This window comes from Neoarius graeffei, chromosome 24, assembly GCF_027579695.1.
Source record: "Neoarius graeffei isolate fNeoGra1 chromosome 24, fNeoGra1.pri, whole genome shotgun sequence".
Lineage (NCBI taxonomy): Eukaryota > Metazoa > Chordata > Actinopteri > Siluriformes > Ariidae > Neoarius > Neoarius graeffei.
The window spans coordinates 41746536-41767960 of record NC_083592.1 but is presented as its reverse complement, the minus strand read 5'-3'; the positions used below and the strand labels follow the sequence as shown (position 1 = coordinate 41767960).

General features: G+C 42.6%; 1 protein-coding gene across 2 annotated transcripts in view; it reads left to right on the top strand.

Moving 5' to 3' along the window:
* The window catches only part of prkg2 (protein kinase cGMP-dependent 2), a 63555-nt gene that overhangs the window by 9286 nt on the left and 32844 nt on the right, over positions 1-21425 (top strand). Inside the window, exons 2-5 of one of the 2 annotated variants that reach the window (XM_060906661.1) lie at positions 4599-5081; positions 6567-6733; positions 8526-8639; positions 10107-10212. In XM_060906661.1, the coding sequence (XP_060762644.1) occupies positions 4606-5081; positions 6567-6733; positions 8526-8639; positions 10107-10212 (863 nt within the window). In that variant the 5' untranslated portion in view covers positions 4599-4605. The remainder of the gene's footprint in view (positions 1-4598; positions 5082-6566; positions 6734-8525; positions 8640-10106; positions 10213-21425) is intronic. The other variant, XM_060906662.1, reaches the window with a different exon arrangement.

Sequence of the window (21425 nt, the reverse complement as noted above, 5' to 3'; positions counted from 1 at the left end):
ACCCTGTAGCACGATGTCTGGACCATAATCTGCTGATGACAGACTGGGAAACATTCAATACTCTTGCCACAACGACCTGTCTTGTGCCAACCTGTAGCATGCCAAGGGCACGTAACCTCTCATCCTGTGTTAGATGGCGCATGGTTTCTGTTTAATTAACGACTTCAACCACTGATAATCTGATGCTTTCTCTTCAAAATCTTCCTTTGGAGTGGCTCTAACCTTCCAATTCAGAGTCATGCAAATTTGTGGCACGACCCCCTTGATCATCAGTAGCATCCCGTGCTGATCATGAGAGTGTCATTGATGTGTTTGGGTGATGAATTTCTTTGGAAATGCTTCCTCAGTAAGGAACTATACAACATGCTTTCGTATCCCTTTGTATATGTGAAAATTTGGATCTCAAAATAAAATATCCCCTACTTTTTTTGAATAGTGTATATATATATGTGTGTGTGTGTGTGTGTGTGTGTGTGTGTGTGTGTGTGTGTGTGTGTGTACTGAAGCTTCAATATACATTCGAATTGTGAGTTTTCTAACTGAATGAACATTGGTAGACAAAGGCCTACCTGGTCAACATTGCTCGATTTTTGAAAAAACGCTGTAATTGTTTTTTGTTTTTTCATTGTTGACCCCACCAGGGATTGCCTGCAGGCCAGGAGGACAATGTTAACATCTTGAATCTCATAATTTCAGTTAACAGTTGCTGCTTACTAAAATAACATTATACATAAAAATAACAACATTAAAAGAGATTCACCTACAGCCTAGAATGCTGTTATTTTACATTTAGCCTACTTCAGGTAAGTCCAAATTCCTTCTTATTATTATCAGACTAGCTACTCAACATTACAAAACAAGTATTTGTCACATCTGGGAAAGGCAACAGGCATAGGATATTTACATCTTTTGGTTCTTGAAACAAATGCTGTGATTTTTTTTCCCCTCTTCTCTGGCTTAATGTGGCAGAAAGATCACCAGCTCGGTCATTAGACAGTTGTTTATGATCACTATGGTTACCGCGACAGGCAAAGTCCCCAGCTCCCCTTAGGACCCCGGGGTCAAGATGGTGCGTTACATTTACATTGGAAGTCGGAACTTGGAGCTCCGAGCAACATAACCTCAGAACTGAGCGCTTCCCAGTTTAAAAACTGGGACATCATGGAACATGGAATTCGAAAAAAATGGCCAGTTAATGAAATGAAATGAAAACCCCAACGTTTATGCTGGGAGATGCTGGATTTCAATGCTTTTCCGACTTCAAACTTCCAACTTACGAGTACAACTGAACGCACCATTAGTCGCAGCAGAAACACCGCTGCTATCATATGGATGAGCTGTGCAGTGTTATTAACCGAGAATTACGTGGAAAATGAACACCTTGCTTTCCCAACTCTGCAAGGATCTGCTCCAGCCTACACCGATTCAAGAAGGGGAAAATGTGGATTGATCACTGACAAGGCTGCTGCTGCTGCCATTTCAACTTTGTGCTGCAGTGTAAGTTAGTCTAACTAACGGAACATTAATCCTCACTTTTTCTACCTATGTGTGGCACCTTACGTAGGGACGGTGGGTGGGGGGGACAGATGGGGGTCACTATAAATCTGGGAGGGACATGTCCCCCCCCCGTCCCCTGTGCTATCTGTGCCCTTGTATAGAGATATTGCAGTCACGTGACCGGAAAGTACACAACCGCCATCTTGTCGGTCAAAAACACCGCTGAATACTGCTGCACTCGTGTACAGAATGGATCAATTTCAACCGACGGACTACACGGCTCATTTTTCTAATGAACAGATAACTAGATATATGTCTAAAATAAACGATCTACAGATTTGTGACCCTTATGGCTTACTGGACGGAGTTTTCACGACCGGATTTTGAACTGCCAGCGGAATACCCGGACGTGTATAATTACCTCATTAACTTTCCCTCGCTGTTCAGTGGTGAAGCACTGCGTGCTTATAAATCTCTGGACAGTTATCTTTACAGAAATTCAGGATTTGTCAGCGACTCAGATGTGGCATCTTGTAAACAAGAATCCTCATTGGATGGGTAAGTCACTTAAGTATTGAGTATAGCACTGACCAGCCGATTATAGAATAGAATAAGGTAATTCCAAATCATCCGTCTTGTTTACATGGATCTGGCGTTGGAGAGGTAGAGGCTTGGCAGTGGAGATTTGAGTGGCTGTTTTCTGAGCTTAGTCAACAGGCCAGCTCTGCAGCCTCGCTTTTGCTTCCACTCCCGGCACCGCCTCCTTCGCTTTGCTTCCGATAACCATCCACAGAGACCCCGCTGGTCTCGCTATCTTGTCCGGAATGTTTTTTTTTTTTCTCGTCCGGAATGTTGTGCATGCAATGGAAATCGCTACAAACCGTCATTTTCTGCTGGAAACCAATGTCCAGTAAGTCCATACGGTTGTAGTGGATATTGAAGTCCGGTACAGACGAACAACACGCAAAAATACACACAAAAAACATAAAAAACGTGCACAGGTAGGGAGAGCTTGTAGCCGCAGCCGTTGTAGTAGAATTGTAAATAGTAGGGTTTTCCAGAAGAAAAGGTAGAAGTAAAAGCAGAAGTAGAAGTAGAAATATGGCGTTTGACCGACAAGATGGCGTCTGTCACAATCTGGATCGGCTGTGACGTCACATGCAAGTGCTCCATAGCATTACAATTTCCCTTCAGTGGAACTAAGGGACTCAAACATGTTCTAGTATCACAATGCTCCTGTGTACAAAGCGATGTCCATGAAGACAGGGTTTGCCAAGTTTGAAGTGGAGGAACTCGAGTGTCCTGCACAAAGCCCTGACCCCAACCCCACTGGGCACCTTTGGGACGAACTGGAACACCAACTGCACCCCAGGCCTCCTCAGCCGACATCAGTGCCTGACCTCACTAATGCTGAATGGGCAAATCCCCACAATCACATTCCAAAATCTAGTGGAAAGCCTTCTCTGAAGATTGGAGGTCATTATAATAGCAAGGATGGGGGGGGTAATCTGGAATGGATTCGGTGAGGTCAGGTGTCCACAAACCTTTGGCCATATAGTGTATACACCAGGAAGCAAGCTTTTCAGGGATTAGAAATTTGTGTGTTGTTGTTAAGTTTCAGATAATGTGGTGGTTGTGAGAGGACCAAAACAGTTAAAGGTACTGACTGCAAAGTCATCTGAAAATTCAAATTTTTTTTTATAGTGCATGGCATTTTCCTATGTCTCGCAAGAACAATATCATGTGGACGAGATGTGATCATTTTGATGTTCTGTGGGTTGCTTTCCTCCTTTTTGGGACCATTTTCCTCCCTCTTGAGGTAAACAGTATGGCCTTACGGAAACAGCCAAACGCGAGGAGCTTTAACTAATTAGCATAACTGTGGAACTGCATCACATCAAGATCGTGACGTGCGGAAAACATCGTGACTCTACATTGACCTCAGAGAGTTTTAAGTCATAGGGATGTAATTTGTGGCTGACCTTCGTGAATAGATCTGTGAAACAAAAGATGAATATATCTTTTCTCTGTTACTGCATTTGTGTTATCGGTTCTTTCTCTGCAAGATCAAAACATTAGGTGTATAACTCCATACTCGCTACCGTGGAGTCGAGCCCATGCATTCTAAGGCTAAGATAGCTAAACGCTAGCTAGAATGATTTCGTTATCTGTCCAACCTTGCTCTATCTTGCAATTACACTCACTAGGCAGGTTTTCCTGTTCCTTTCCGCTGGCTTTTAGCTGGCGGGAGAGCGGAGTCCGCCATGTTTGCCCACGCCAACTTCTCATCTCATCTCATTATCTCTAGCCGCTTTATCCTTCTACAGGGTCGCAGGCAAGCTGGAGCCTATCCCAGCTGACTACGGGCGAAAGGCGGGGTACACCCTGGACAAGTCGCCAGGTCATCACAGGGCTGACACATAGACACAGACAACCATTCACACTCACATTCACACCTACGCTCAATTTAGAGTCACCAGTTAACCTAACCTGCATGTCTTTGGACTGTGGGGGAAACCGTAGCACCCGGAGGAAACCCACGCGGACACGGGGAGAACATGCAAATTCACACAGAAAGGCCCTCGCCGGCCCCGGGGCTCGAACCCGGACCTTCTTGCTGTGAGGCTACAGCACTAACCACTACACCACCATGCCGCCCCCATGCCAACTTGTTTTGGTTAAAAGTAGGTCAAACACGCTCCATGGTGGTCATGTGATCTTGTTGCTCACTTTCTTCAGCAGTCTCCGGAATCATAAAATGCGGGATGCATTTTATCTCAGCAAAACATTTACACACAGGAAACATCTTGAAACTCCAACAGCAATAGAAACAGAACATTTTGCCCAGAATTCAACTTTGCAGTCCGCAACTTTAACTAAACATGTTTATTATTATTTTTTTTATTTTGTAATTGGTACAGTTGAAGAGAAAGCATGCTTATAGATGCAATTTATGCAAAAAAAAAAAAAAATCTGAGAACCCGATGTGTTGTATTTACCTGTAGTGTCTTTCCTTAATGTTACTGAAATATCAAGTACTGTTAAATCTATAAAAAACATTAATGTGTTGTAAGAAATAACCATTATTTTATTTAATGCAGCATAAGAATGGGAAACAGCTCAGCCAAACTGAATCCCTTCATACACGTTAATGGCTCGGCCAAATCCAAGCTCAACACCGAGTCAAGCGCTGGTCCTCAGCACCTCAGGATGAAGGTGGAGGAGTTGGAGAGCCAGCTGAAGAAGAAGGATGAAGAACTGAGCGCCCAGCAGCTACACATCAAACAGCTGGAAGAGCAGCTGGCCCAGAATAATCAAGTCATTGCTGAAATCTCAGATGCTTTGAGAACCAAGTGTCTCCAGCTCAGCAGTCTACAGGAGGCTCTGAAGAAACAGCGAGAGTTGGAACTCATGAACTCACCCACTGAGGTGACTCAGAGACTCAGCGGCCTGCTACGAGAGACACTCAACAAGAGAAAAGGAGCCAAAGCTGGCGTTTCTGCGGAACCGTCATCCAGGACATATGACTCGAGTAGCCTGCCTAAGTTCTACTTTGAGAGTGCACGAGTGTGGAAAGAGCCAAGGTCAGGAAAAAAACAAACAAAAAAACTGCAATGTAATTTTTCCAGTTACATAATGTTGAGAAAAATAATTGTCTCATCTTTTATACATGACTAATTAGGATGTGCCATTCAGATGTTAATCTCCAGAGAGATCATGTTGTGAAAGCTCTCATTATATTAAATCATACTCTTTGGGGGTTTGTTAACTATTCTGCATGCTGGTATTGACAGTTGAAGAACTGGTGCATTTGATAACCGAAAGAAAGGAGCTGAAGGGCTGTCTAATTAGCTTGTCTTGAATAATTTAAAAAATAAAACAAAAACATCTGTCGGCCTAATTCAGTGTCCAGACAGCACTGCTCATCTATCCTCATTTACCCAAAGACCCAATTTATACAGTATATTTAGTGCTAGCAGGTTACCCGGCGTTGCCCGGGTTCTGGGTGGGTGGGGGGGATGCTCGGATATAATTTTTTTTAGTATGTGATATATTAAAACCAAACAATTCTAGTTTTATATTCTTTATTAAGAGCAACACAAATATAAGCTATATCCATTTCCCTGGGAAAATATTTTCACTTTGTAGATTTTTACATGGGGCGGCACGGTGGTGTCGTGGTTAGTGCTGTCGCCTCACAACAAGAAGGTCCGGGTTCGAGCCCCGTGGCCGACGAGGGCCTTTCTGTGCAGAGTTTGCATGTTGTCCGCGTGGGTTTCCTCCGGGTGCTCCGGTTTCCCCCACAGTCCAAAGACATGCAGGTTAGGTTAACTGGTGACTCTAAATTGATTGTAGGTGTGAATGTGAGTGTGAATGGTTGTCTGTGTCTATGTCTCAGCCCTGTGATGACCTGGCGACTTGTCCAGGGTGTACCCCGCCTTTCGCCCGTAGTCAGCTGGGATAGACTCCAGCTTGCCTGCAACCCTGTAGAACAGGATAAAGCGGCTACAGATAATGAGATGAGATGAGACAATAGTCAGTGGGAAGGGTGGAGAGAAGAGATCCACCAAGAAATGAAAGATACTTTGCTGCTACATATTTCTTACTTCATCCAAACATCCACCACCCAGGGGCCCACCGGGGCCTAAATATGGAATTTCTGAGTTCTGCCAAATTGTGTCTATCTCCTGTACCTACGTGCCAAGTTTAGTGAAGATCTGTTGAGAGTTTGTGTTGATAAATGTAACATGAAAGGCACCTCCCTGGGGCCCGTACATGAATTTTGCTTATATCTGCAAAATTCCGGGTCATCCCCAGACCTACTTGCCAAAGTTGGTGAAAATCCGTCGAGAAATGGCGACATTAGCTCAAAACAAACAAACAAACAAACAAACTTTGCCGCTTATTATATAGATGATGTGCTGAAGCGTCAGCATTTACAACTGCTGTGTATTTCAACAACACAGATTTCAGATTTAGTATTATGTTCAATTTCATGTTGAAGATAACATCATTTTTCAGTAATACATGACAAACTCGTAATCTGATTATGTTCATGCTTATGGCAGTGTGAAGAAACTCCTAACAGATGCCTTGAATAAGAACCGATATATGAAGAGACTGGAAGGACAGCAGCTTAGAGACATGGTGGAGTGCGTGTATGAGAAAACATACCGACAAGGAGAGTATGTCATCAAGCAAGGTGAGCCGGGGAATCACCTGTTCGTCCTGGCAGGTAAGAATGCAAAGAAATTAAATTACTGAGACGTACAATATTAATTCTTTGTTTTGTTGAAATTGACTGGGCCATAAGACCAGATCGGAAACATATTATGGGTGGTGCTGACGGAAGTCATGACAGTTTGCATTTCACTGAATAACAATGCCATGTTTTCATCATCATTATCAACATTATCATCAGCACTACCATCATACAGTATTTGACATCCTAACAGCTTACATCACAAACTAATTTGTGGGACAGATTACTTCCAGGCATCCCTTGTGTCACAGTCGTTCCTCACCAGCTTCTCTTTTACCTTTCTTTTGAAGTTAATAAGAGAAAAAAATGCACCTTGTCATGTTACAGAGAATCCGGATTCATTCCCGTGTCGGAAAACTTAAAGCAAGAGCTTTACCTCCGATACCCCTTTTTGACAAACAGGAAACGGTTTCTGTTTGAACCATTCAGAGCATTTCGATCAAAAATAAATTGGTTTGGAACCTGAAAAGTCGGTTCCCAGTTGGAACCAAAATATAGCTGGTTTTTCCAGTATGAACCATGAAGACATCAGTGGGCGTGTCATTAGTTTGGAGAGGAAGCAGAGCATAGTAATGGGGTAATGGAGAACGCAATGGAAAAGGAGACATCCTCATAAAAAATGGACTGAAAACAAATATCTGCAATAACAGAACAAAGCCATGCAGGGAATCAATGCGCACCGCCATTTTGCTACTTGTACTACTGTTTCCTCCCATTGTGTATTGTGCGACGCCCTCCATTCATGACGCGTCCTTGATTACAATGGTTCTACTCAAAACTGGTGAAAATGTGGACTGGTTTGTTAGCTGGAATCAAGACTCAAAGTATCCTGAGCAGAACTGGTTCACGAACCCGTTCCCTGTTGGTTGGAAAGGCTGTTACAAAGTGCTAGCACTGGAGACTCCTTCCAAATATGATGAAAAAACAAACACGTCCTTACAGAAAACCATATCAGAAATGACACGTTTCTTTCATCCCTTTATGTACAGGATTCACCATAAAGTTTTTGTGTCAGGATTTACTATCATGGGCGGCACGGTGGTGTAGTGGTTAGCGCTGTCGCCTCACAGCAAGAAGGCCCGGGTTCGAGCCCCGTGGCCGGCGAGGGCCTTTCTGTGTGGAGTTTGCATGTTCTCCCCATGTCCGCGTGGGTTTCCTCCGGGTGCTCCGGTTTCCCCCACAGTCCAAAGACATGCAGGTTAGGTTAACTGGTGACTCTAAATTGACCGTAGGTGTGAATGAGAGTGTGAATGGTTGTCTGTGTCTATGTGTCGGCCCTGTGATGACCTGGCGACTTGTCCAGGGTGTACCCCGCCTTTCGCCCGTAGTCAGCTGGGATAGGCTCCAGCTTGCCTGCGACCCTGTAGAAGGATAAAGCGGCTAGAGATAATGAGATGAGATGAGATAAGACATAACTTGGTTTAAAATTTGGTCTCCCAGTGAAGCTGGTTTGGCATTGACTAGGAGACCAAATCTGGCCACTGGGAGACCATCTGGCCACTGGGAGACCACTGGGAGACTGCATCCGTTAAAGGTGAAGTATCGTGTAACCGTTTTAAATTGCGAGCACAATAAAAAGAAAATTGTTTCGACCATTTAACATAGTTACTGGGAGACCATTTGGTCTCCCAGTAACTACGTTAAAAAAATGCTCTGTAATGCAGGATTTGAATATTGTGTCAGTCACTTTTATTTACTGAGTAATTTAATTTACTCTTTGGAGCACTGTATGCCTGTTGAGTGATGTTCTTGCTTGTGCTTACAGATGGCAACCTGGATGTCTATCAGAACGATAAACTGCTCACGTCAATCGCAGTATGGACAACATTTGGTGAATTAGCCATTTTATATAACTGCACCCGGACTGCATCCGTTAAAGGTGAAGTATCGTGTAACCGTTTTAAACTGGGAGCACAATAAAAAGAAAATGTTTCGAAATAAGAAATAATCATTCTCATTTTTATAAGCATGAATACACATGTTAAGAATTTAACATGAAAATGGTGGATGATGCAAATAAACACGTGTTGAGGTTGGATAATAGATACAATTTGTCCTGGGCTTAGGCATGGGAGAATTTAATCAAATAAAATAGCCTGAAAGTTTTCTGTTGTTTAGATTAGCAGTTCATGTGTGTGTTAACTAAACACGGTGACCTCAGCCTTGGAGGATATTTAAGGTTTAGACATAGTCAAACTCATCAAATATGAAACCTTAGCATGTTTTTTTGTAGCACAAAGCCTTTGGACAACAAAATTGAATTTGTTTTGGCCCAAGGCGCTTTCTCTAATGTTTTGTAAAATGCATCATAAACTTTAAAGAAACACTGACCTCATGTGAACCTCCTGCTTTTGCAAGCTGACATGACAAGCTCAGAACATAACAATAGCTGTTAGATAGCCTCGGCTCAAACAGATTAACATAACATTCTAACTACGCGCTGTAACTTTTAACCACCATTTCTAGCTTTTCCTTTGATTTGACAAACTGCAATAAAATGTAAACACGCTCTAATGGCTCTGTCAGTCTTGGTGACTGGTTCACCACATGCTAATCTGGTCTTAAAGTGCATATCACCGATAAATTCAGGAGCAAGATCAATGTAATTCTCTGAATTTATATTAAACTTTGGTCAAATATCTGTCACATTTTGCATTTTGTGCAATTTTTTTTTACCTTGCACAATACCAGAAAAATTCAGTTGAAATCAAGCCATTTGAGGCGAATTGGTCCGCCTCTGAAAAAACTTGGCGTTTGGATTTCCCAGGAAACATTGATTTTCATGACGTCACGTGTGGGACGCCTCCCTCTGAATCCTACGTCAGCGCTGGTTTGTTTATGAGAAAACGACCTGGTGGTTTTCTGCAAATTTCTTCAACGTTATCACGTAATTATTAAAATGGTTAACAGATGTATCGTAGGAGGGTGTAGCAACACCAATCTTGATGGGATGAGTACTCATCGTTTCCCACATTGCGCTCAGGTGACAATTCCATATTTCAATGCAAAATTGCTAGCTGCTAAACTTGGTCTACACAGGCTGTGCACTGAAACTGTGCAAGCTCGCGCAGCCTGCTGGCGCTTCCGCAGGTGACGTCACGAATCTGGCTCCAGACTCCCTTGGGATTTTTCCAGACGCGTTTTATTTTATTTTATTTTTTCTGCTGTAGACAGATGGCCTTGTGCAAAATTACCCTTCTGGATGAGCATGTAAAGGGACATACTTTCATATAAAAAAAAGAATTTGAAGCAGTGAGTAAGCACTTTAAGCAGTGAGTTGGAGGCTAAGCCTCAGGTGCACACTAGCATGTTCCCTGCATTACCTGCTGTTTTGTTGTTTTTGCAGCGGCCAGTAATGTTAGAACCTGGGTTCTTGACCGGGAGGTTTTCCACAACATCATGCGAATGACCGCGGAGGCAAGACATGAGCAGCATCGTAACTTCCTCAGAAGGTGATACAACCAACATATCACATTGTCCCGACTAAGACATAATAATAATAATAATAATAATAATACCCCTTTTCTGAGGGGGGGGGGGATACTGTTTTTTTTTTTTTTACGTGTATCCGTATCGCTTTATTTCCGTCCGTCCGAAACACCTTTTTTCTCAGCAACCACAAATCATAGCCACTTGGTACCAAACTTCAGCTTGGGGTTCTATACAGTGTATACCATTTTCATGTCTGTTGCACATCGACTTCCTGTTTACCAACTTAAAGTGCTGATGACACGTTTTTGACATCTTTGGCGATGTTTTATAACATAAAAAGTAATTCCCGATGATCCATATATTAATTCACGAAGGCGCCTATTTTACAAGTTATGATAAAAAACACGGCTATTTGGGCAAATTTGACAGGGCTGCAGCACCCAGGAGACGAAAGAGGAGGAGGAGCTATATGACGTCAGCGAAAGAACCTTCCTCCTAACTTACCAGTTTGTTGTTGATGCGACAGGTGTTCAGTTTGTCATTATTAGTATTATTATTATACATTATTTTATTATACGGCGGCACGGTGGTGTAGTGGTTAGCGCTGTCGCCTCACAGCAAGAAGGTCCTGGGTTCGAGCCCCGGGGCCGGCGAGGGCCTTTCTGTGCGGAGTTTGCATGTTCTCCCCGTGTCCGCGTGGGTTTCCTCCGGGTGCTCCGGTTTCCCCCACAGTCCAAAGACATGCAGGTTAGGTTAACTGGTGACTCGAAATTGACCGTAGGTGTGAATGTGAGTGTGAATGGTTGTCTGTGTCTATGTGTCAGCCCTGTGATGACCTGGCGACTTGTCCAGGGTGTACCCCGCCTTTCGCCCGTAGTCAGCTGGGATAGGCTCCAGCTTGCCTGCGACCCTGTAGAACAGGATAAAGCGGCTAGAGATAATGTGATGTGATGTGATTTTATTATACATTATATATATATTATGCCTTCGCGTTGTGTTGCCGGCTTTTGCTCCAAAACCTACAAGGATGGGGTAAGTTTATTCAAGTTTCCCAGAGATCCCGAGCTGCATGCGAAGTGGGTGAAGCAAGTCAGGCGCACTTGTGACAAGTGGGAGCCCTCACCAACATCCGTCCTGTGCTCTGAACACTTCGATTTGGATTGTTTTGACACCCTTCCCAGCTTAAAAGAATCTCTTGGGTGTTCAGTTCAGTACAAACGTGTGTTACTACCATCAGCAGTGCCTACACAGTGTTGCCAGATTGGGAGGTTTCCCGCCCAGTTGGGCGGTTTCAAGTGCATTTTGGTGGGTTTTGAGCATATTTTGGGCTGGAAAACGTCAGCAGTATCTGTTGCCAGATACTGCTGAAGTTTTCCAGCCCAAAATATGTTCAAAACCCACCAAAATGCACTTGAAACCGCCCAACTGGGCGGGAAACCTCCCAATCTGGCAACACTGCCAGTATTCCGGAGGGGGTCTACTAGTAGCTATGCCGGATCCAAAGACAGTCCTCCTGTCAGAACATGTGTTGTGAAACGACATAAGATAAAGGTACGTAGAGCTATAGATTCTACATGATAATCATAAATGTAATCATAAAGTCGGCGTGATATCAGTCATGTATTTGCTTGTGAAAGCTTGCGGCTTTCATGTAACTGCCGCCTAGCAACGAGAGGCAAAGGGTAAAGAGGGTAGGCTATCATAGATTCTATTCGGAAGAGATCAACACAATTCTAGACTCCCAGAAGAGGAAGAGCTAGCACTAGAGAGTTCACCGGCGTTTTCATGCGCCATTTCCATTGAGTAGAACCGGAGTAGAACAGCCAGTGAACCGCAGCGTGTTCTCCCGCTGACGTCACAGCATGGCCGCGAGCCACGGACCCAGTTTTCTTGCGCTGTGCAATTAAAAGTTAGATATTCGCATAACAACAGCTTCTTTTCACGTAATTATAACAGAAATCTAACATGTTTGCCATGTTGTATAGTTTATTTAAGAAATTGCATAGAGTCTTGTTCGTGTCATCAGCACTTTAATGTATTTACAAAACATATAGCGTGGATTTACAAAATTTTCATAACCTTTTTCTCAGCAGCTACAAATCACAACTGCTTGATATTTGGTATTGACCTTCAGCTTGGGGTTCTGTACGGTGTATACCGTTTTCAGGTTTGTCGCACATCGACTTCCTGTTTACTGACTGAATGTATTTACAAAATATATAGTGTGGATTTACAGCATTTTTTAACATTTTTCTCAGCAACTACAAATCACAACTGCTTGATATTTGGTACTGAACTTCAGCTTGGGGTTCTATACCATGTATACCATTTTCAGGTCTGTCGCACATCAACTTCCTGTTTACCAACTGAATGTATTCACGAAACATATAGCATGGATTTTGATGCTGTTTCAAAATGACAGTTTACCAGGATGCTATTTGAAATCCCTGGGGAGAGACACTGCTCTTTACTTAGTTGTTTCAGGGTTAATTATTTGTTGAAGTCAACATTCATAATAAGCGTCCTATTCCTTTGATTGCTACAAGTGACAGCGGGGGTATGGTATATGTAAGTGAGCAGTAGCTCACAGTTGATCTTGTTTATTCCATTTACAGTGGTGCTTGAAAGTTTGTGAACCCTTTAGAATTTTCTAGATTTCTGCATAAATATGACCGAAAACATCATCAGATTTTCACACAAGTCCTAAAAGTAGATAAAGAGAACCCAGTTAAACAAATGAGACAAAAATATTATACTTGGTCATTTATTTATTGAGGAAAATGATCCAATATTACATCTGTAAGTGGCAAAAGTATGTGAACCTCTAGGATTAGCCGTTAATTTGAAGGTGAAATTAGAGTCAGGTGTTTTCAATCAATGGGATGACAATCAGGTGTGAGTGGGCACCCTGTTTTATTTAAAGGACAGGGATCTATCAAAGTCTGATCTTCACAACACATGTTTGTGGAAGTGTTTCATGGCACAAACAAAGGAGATTTCTGAGGACCTCAGAAAAAGCGTTGTTGATGCTCATCAGGCTGGAAAAGGTTACAAAACCATCTCTAAAGAGTTTGGATTCCACCAATCCACAGTCAGACAGATTGTGTACAAATGGAGGAAATTCAAGACCATTGTTACCCTCCCCAGGAGTTGTCGACCAACAAAGATCACTCCAAGAGCAAGGCGTGTAATAGTCAGCGAGGTCACAAAGGACCCCAGGGTAATTTCCAAGCAACTGAAGGCTTCTCTCACATTGGCTAATGTTAATGTTCATGAGTCCACCATCAGGAGAACACTGAACAACAATGGTGTGCATGGCAGGGTTGTAAGGAGAAAGCCACTGCTCTCCAAAAAGAACATTGTTGCTTGTGGAAGTTTGCTAAAGATCATATCGACAAGCCAGAAGGCTATTGGAAAAATGTTTTGTGGACGGATGAGACCAAAATAGAACTTTTTGGTTTAAATGAGAAGCGTTATGTTTGGAGAAAGGAAAACACTGCATTCCAGCATAAGAACCTTATCCCATCTGTAAAACATGGTGGTGGTAGTATCATGGTTTGGGCCTGTTTTGCTGCATCTGGGCCAGGACGGCTTGCCTTCACTGATGGAACAATGAATTCTGAATTATACCAGCGAATTCTAAAGGAAAATGTCAGGACATCTGTCCATGAACTGAATCTCAAGAGAAGGTGGGTCATGCAGCAAGACAACGACCCTAAGCACACGTGTCGTTCTACCAAAGAATGGTTAAAGAAGAATAAAGTTAATGTTTTGGAATGGCCAAGTCAAAGTCCTGACCTTAATCCAATGGAAATGTTGTGGAAGGACCTGAAGCGAGCAGTTCATGTGAGGAAACCCACCAACATCCCAGAGTTGAAGCTGTTCTGTACGGAGGAATGGGCTAAAATTCCTCCAAGCCAGTGTGCAGGACTGATCAACAGTTACCGGAAACGTTTAGTTGCAGTTATTGCTGCACAAGGGGGTCACATCAGAGACTGAAAGCAAAGGTTCACATACTTTTGCCACTCACAGATATGTAATATTGGATCATTTTCCTCAATAAATAAATGACCAGGAATAATATTTTTGCCTCATTTGTTTAACTGGGTTCTCTTTATCTACTTTTAGGACTTGTGTGAAAATCTGATTATGTTTTTGGTCATATTTATGCAGAAATGTAGAAAATTCTAAAGGGTTCACAAACTTTCAAGCACCACTGTATGTACACTCTAGTGCTTTACAATTAAAAAATACAAACAAACAATAATTGTACTCTAAGTCTAAAATCACTACAGAATAAAAATACATTAAGAAATCATTAATTTTCAATAAACAATTCAGAATCTACAGTAAGAAGCATAAGCTGATTTAAATAAGAAGGTTTTCAATTGCTTCTTGAAATTGTTAATGTTTACACGTTATATTAAATGAAGTCTATATACCACAGAATTGTTAAATTCCTAAATCTGATTGGCCAGAAAGGTTTTAATTAATTTTCTGTCACAGCAGCTCTGTCAGCAGCTCTGACTTAAATAAGCTTATTTTAATCCATCGATATTTCTACACTAACATCTTACACTCGGACCTGTATAGCAGATACGCCACATAAAGAAATAACAACAGGTGTAATTGTTGATATGAAGTTTTCTGCAAGGAGATGTTTATTTAGCATTTTTTGGAAGGTCAGGGTTCGTAAAGATCAGAGCTAAAGCTGTAACTTTAGGTTTTCTGACACAGGAGAATCTTTAGGACAGAGAGTCGAACAACTTCTCAGTAGCATGACAAGCTGTGTTTTTCTTTTTTTGTCTTATTAACTTCAAGAGTTAAAAGTTGTAATGCCCTGTATGTTGGCCTCAGCCAGTCTTCAATTTTACGTCTTCAACTTGTACAGAACGCTGCGGCCCGATTTTTTTAACAAGCACGTCTAGACGTGAACACATTACTCCTGTGTTGTCGTCACTCCATTGGCTTCCAGTCTGTTTTAGAATTGATTTTAAACTTCTGTTTGTTTTTAATGCCATCAATGGCCTGGCTCCCTCTTACTTGTCTGAGATTTTAACTATTCGTGATCATGGTAGGGCCCTGCGTTCTTCAGGTCAGCTTCTGTTAGAAGTTCCAAGGTCGAGATATAAACAGTGGGATGATCGTTCTTTTGCTGTAGCTGCTCCCAGACTGTGGAACAATCTGCCCCCCGACATTCGCACCACTATTGATCCCGGCCTTTTTAAATCAAAGTTGAAGACCTACTTTTTTAGATTGGCATGCAATCCTGACTAGGGGAGTCTTGTTTTTGAGGGGTGCTTCGTTTCGTCTGTTTTATTTCATGCACTTCTGAAAGGCTTTTGGTAATCTGTAGCACGGTGGCACCTTCCGCAGTTAAAACCTGTGTTTTTATGTGTTTTGGTGTTCTGTTTTATGGCTTTGATGTAAAGCACTTTGGGTACCTTTTGGTTATTGTAAAGGGCTATATAAATAAAATTTGATTGATTGATTGATTGATTGATTGATTGAAGAGTGTAAAATGAGAGAAGTCTCATTCTCATCTCATTGTCTCTAGCCGCTTTATCCTTCTACAGGGTCGCAGGCAAGCTGGAGCCTATCCCAGCTGACTACGGGCGAAAGGCGGGGTACACCCTGGACAAGTCGCCAGGTCATCACAGGGCTGACACATAGACACAGACAACCACTCACACTCTCATTCACACCTACGCTCAATTTAGAGTCACCAGTTAACCTAACCTGCATGTCTTTGGACTGTGGGGGAAACCGGAGCACCCGGAGGAAACCCACGCGGACACGGGGAGAACATGCAAACTCCGCACAGAAAGGCCCTCGCCGGCCCCGGGGCTCGAACCCAGGACCTTCTTGCTGTGAGGCGACAGCGCTAACCACTACGCCACCGTGCCGCCCTAAAATGAGAGAAGTTGGTGAAGAAATGACTGTTTATATCTGCTATAAATAATAATATGAACTGTGTTGTTTAGCTGACATTACACAACATTAAATGTAACTATAAACGGATAGAATGAACAAAGTGTCAGTCTTTAATTAGGCATGTCAGATGAAAATTCTAATTCAATCGAAATTGCTTGAAACCGGTCTCATTGATTTCAGAATTGAATGCAGAACAACATACTTTTTTGCAGAATTAAAAATAGGTTTATCCGTTCTTGAGATATTACAAATCAAAGATTGAAAAAATGGCTTAATTTTTAGAAAACTGCTATAATATTCTGTATGAGGATCACATGGTCCAAAATAGGCTTCATTAACCAATGAGATCAAATGTTTTTTCTTCATAACTTTTCTATTTTTCAAGATATTTACATGGAAATTGGCAGGCACATAGATGGTTGTATACCGAATACAAAGTTTGAAAAATGAGTAAAAACAGATGATACAAATTAGTATTTAATTAGTATTAATTATGCTAATTAGATAAAAATGTTAAATCGGTACACTCAATAAAAAAGTAATAAAACATTATTTCTAATACACTTTTTTGTGCTCTGTAGGGCTTTGTATTTCTCAAAAGTAGGGCCTACTAGTGTTTATATTAAAGAATATAAATGATAATATTCACAGCTTTCAAGGCTAACCTCGAAAAAACTGTGCGGTCCACATCCAATAAACAATTCCAGTTAATTGAGTTGAAATTGGCACTCGCGTTTCTGACTTCTAGTTTTTTAAAATATCATTCCGATCACTAAGATCTCAATATTTTTTCATCAAAACAACTACAGTTATATTCTAAAATAGTTATTTGTTTACATGAATCAGTTTGATTTAAAAAAAAAAGTAGGTAAAGCTATGAAAACTCACTTCAAAGTCTCCCGTGAAGCATAACATCAAAACTAGCTGACGGAAAATTTTGCTGAATACTTCATCAGAAACAGTGAGAGCGAGAGAACATCCCTATAAAAGTTACCTGATTGATATTCACAAGTAATCCAGTCGAAAACCGATCAGAAGAAAGAGATCCTGACCACTTTCCCGTGACTCAAAAAGAAAAGTCACGCGAGCAGAGAGTGCACTCTGTTGTACCAACTTCAACCTGCTGTTACTCCCAAACTACTGAACAGATCTTAACGAGATAAATTTCTTTGGGAAGCAGAGATTATAAGCTTTTTAATGATAGTATTCACGATATAAAATATTCAAGAGTTAAGCAATAACAGGTTTGGAAACTTAGATGAGCGTCTGCATGAACAGTTTTCACAGCACGGCCAGCGAGCGTCTGATATGCCTCCGTTTAATAAATGAAAAATGTAAGCATTGACAAATTGCTGTGGTATAAGAGGAATACAGCACTTTGGTACATGCCGTTATTGGGAAAGAATCAACTTCCGGGTGGTGAATCAGCCCTTGGTTTCACCTTATATATTATTTTCTAATAACAGCACATGTTTAAAGTTCAAGTGAAGCACAATACATTAAGTACACAAAAGAGTACAGAGAAGCTTAATTACTTGTTTCATTACATATGACTAATGAAACAAGCAATAAAAGTTAACCGTGAATATTTGACTGTCTGTGCTATACTGATGAGTCTGGAGATGCTAAATTAGGCTTGATACAATCTCTTTGACTCCATCCATCCATTATCTCTAGCCGCTTTATCCTGTCCTACGGGGTCGCAGGCAAGCTGGAGCCTATCCCAGCTGACTACGGGCGAAAGGCGGGGTGCACCCTGGACAAGTCGCCAGGTCATCACAGGGCCGACACAGAGACAAACAACCATTCACACTCACATTCACACCTACGGTCAATTTAGAGCCACCAGTTAGCCCAGTGGTTCCCAAAGTGGGAGGCGCACCCCCCAGGGGGGGCACAGAGCCATTGCGGGGGGGGCGCGGATGGAATGAATGAATGAATCAATCAATCAATAAATTACACTGCTAGCATAACATGGCGAAGTTTTTGGCGGGGGGCGCGGGGCTCCCACGTAAACGCAAATCAGAGGATGAAGCATCGCCAAATGTGCTTCCAAAGCAAGTTCATTCCAAGGCAAAGACAAGAAAATATGACGACACATATCTTGTCTTTGGCTTCACCTGTACAACGGTGGGTAATGAGGCGAGACCGCAGTGTGTTGTCTGTCTTAAAGTGCTAGCTTGTGACAGCTTGAAGCCGAACAAGCTAAGACGCCACTTGGAGACAAAACATCCAGAGCACAAAGACAAGCCAGTTGAGTTTTTCAGACACAAACTCGTAAACTGCCGTGCTCAACAGTCTCTATTTACTAAAGCTGCATCCGTGCCGGCAAATGCTCAACTCGTCTCATATAAAGTTGCCTACCGAGTGGCACAGTGTAAAAAGCTGCACACAATAGCGGAGGAATTAGTACTTCCCTGTGGTATGGACATGGTATCAACTATGCTTGATGACACTGCAGCCAGCAAACTAAGGGCTATTCGTCTGTCCAACAACACCATCGGCAGGCGCATTTATGACATGTCAAAAGACATAGAGGAGCAGCTTAATGACAAAGTGCGTGACAGTGGCTTTTCTCTTCAGATGGATGAAGCCACTGACAGTAACAAAGACTGTTTATTAATTACTTACGTCAGATTCATAGATGGAGATGACATGAGGGAGGAATTGCTTTTCTGCAAAAAAGTTACTGGCAGAGCCACAGCAGAAGAACTGTTTAAAATCATTGACTCTTACTTGAAAGAGGCCAACCTGAAATGGGAGGACTGTGTGGGGATCTGCACTGACGGGGCGCAGACTATGGCTGGGAAACGGGCAGGGCTGCAAGCGCTCATCAAGCGCGTCTCCCCCGATGTGCAGTGGACGCACTGCATGATACACCGCGAAGCACCGGCATCTAAACAGCTGAGTCCTGAGCTGAATGATATAATGACCGACGTCATTGCCACCGTCAACTACATCAAAACACGACCTGTCAAAGCCCGGATTTTTTCGGCACTGTGCGAGGAAATGGGCTCCGACCACACAGCGAGTCCCGATGGCTGTCACGTGGGAAGGTGCTGTCCAGGGTCTTTGAACTGCCAGATGAAATCCGCATCTTTTTGAAGGAAGAGGGCAATGATCTTGCCCACAAATTTTACTGTAACAAGTTCCTCATGAAACTTGCATACCTCAGTGACATGTTTCTGAAACTCAGTGAAGTGAATTTGCAGTTGCAGGGCACAAATACACACCTCCCACATCTGGCAGATAAAATCACATCATTCACCAGAAAACTTGAGATGTGGCTGCAGCGAGTGAAGGTTGGAAATGTGGACTCATTTGAGAACCTGAAATCCTTCATTGAAGACAACAAACTGCAGAACACAGCGATCCCATGCATGAAAGCACACATCTCTGCCCTTCAGAACCATTTCCAGAAATATTTCCTGATGCAGGATCCCAAAGAATATGACTGGATCCGTGACCCCTTCAGTGCAACACCACCTGCCGACTCCAGCACGTCAGAGGAGGGACAGTTCATTGATGTCACCTCTGATTCGACAATGAGGCTGCAGTTTCAGTCAAAGACACTGGCTGCATTTTGGATTGGAGTGGAGAAAGATTACCCACTGCGAGGTAAGAGAGCCCTGGCCATACTTCTTCCTTTTGCCACATCCTACCTATGTGAGAGAGGTTTTTCTGCTGTGGCCTCAATCAAGACAAAATACAGATCAAAGCTGGACATTGAAAATGAACTCAGAGTGGCAATCTCAAAACTCATCTCATCTCATTATCTCTAGCCACTTTATCCCTCTACAGGGTCGCAGGCAAGCTGGAGCCTATCCCAGCTGACTACGGGCGAAAGGCGGGGTACACCCTGGACAAGTCGCCAGGTCATCACAGGGCTGACACATAGACACAGACAACCATTCACACTCACATTCACACCTACGGTCAATTTAGAGTCACCAGTTAACCTAACCTGCATGTCTTTGGACTGTGGGGGAAACCGGAGCACCCGGAGGAAACCCACGCGGACACAGGGAGAACATGCAAACTCCGCACAGAAAGGCCCTCGCCGACCCCGGGGCTCGAACCCAGGACCTTCTTGCTGTGAGGCGACAGCGCTAACCACTACACCACCGTGCCGCCCCAATCTCAAAACTGCAACCCAGATTTGAGAAGATCTGCAGCATGAAGCAGGCCCACACCAGTCACTGAAAAGATGCGAGGATTAAAGGTGTCATTTTTGCACAACAAATCTTTAGGTTTTTGTTTTTTTCTTCTCAGGGAGTTGGTCATGTTTTAAAACCCATTTTTGCAGAGAGGCAATGTTTGAAAACTGCATTGATAACAATGTTGAATATTAAAAAAAGAAACCTGTTACACAGTTAAGGTGCTTGAAAACAGTTATACTTAAAATAATTATATTGCAACCTGTAGTTTATGGCAGTTTACTTTTATTTGTTCAAAAAAGGTTGAGGTTTGTATTAATAAACTGCAATGGAGTCTGAAAACAAAATATGTGTATGTGTGTCCTGTTTATCTTTTTTTTTTCTCTTTTTGTCTGAGGGGGCCCAAAAATGTTCTTATCTACCAAAGGGGGGCCCAGCAGAAAAAGTTTGGGAACCACTGAGTTAAGCAATAACAGGTTTGGAAACTTAGATGAGCGTCTGCATGAACGGTTTTCACAGCACGGCCAGCGAGCGTCTGATATGCCTCCTTTAATAAATGAAAAATGTAAGCATTGACAAATTGCTGTGGTATAAGAGGAATACAGCACTTTGGTACATGCCGTTATTGGGAAAGAATCAACTTCCGGGTGGTGAATCAGCCCTTGGTTTCACCTTATATATTATTTTCTAATAACAGCACATGTTTAAAGTACAAGTGAAGCACAATACATTAAGTACACAAAAGAGTACAGAGAAGCTTAATTACTTGTTTCATTACATATGACTAATGAAACAAGCAATAAAAGTTAACCGTGAATATTTGACTGTCTGTGCTATACTGATGAGTCTGGAGATGTTAAATTAGGCTTGAAACAATCTCTTTGACTCCATCCATCCATTATCTGTAGCCGCTTTATCCTGTTCTACAGGGTCGCAGGCAAGCTGGAGCCTATCCCAGCTGACTACGGGCAAGAGGCGGGGTACACCCTGGACAAGTCGCCAGGTTATCGCAGAGACAAACAACCATTCACACTCACATTCACACCTACGGTCAATTTAGAGTCACCAGTTAACCTAACCTGTATGTCTTTGGACTGTGGGGGAAACCGGAGCACCCGGAGGAAACCCACGTGGACACGGGG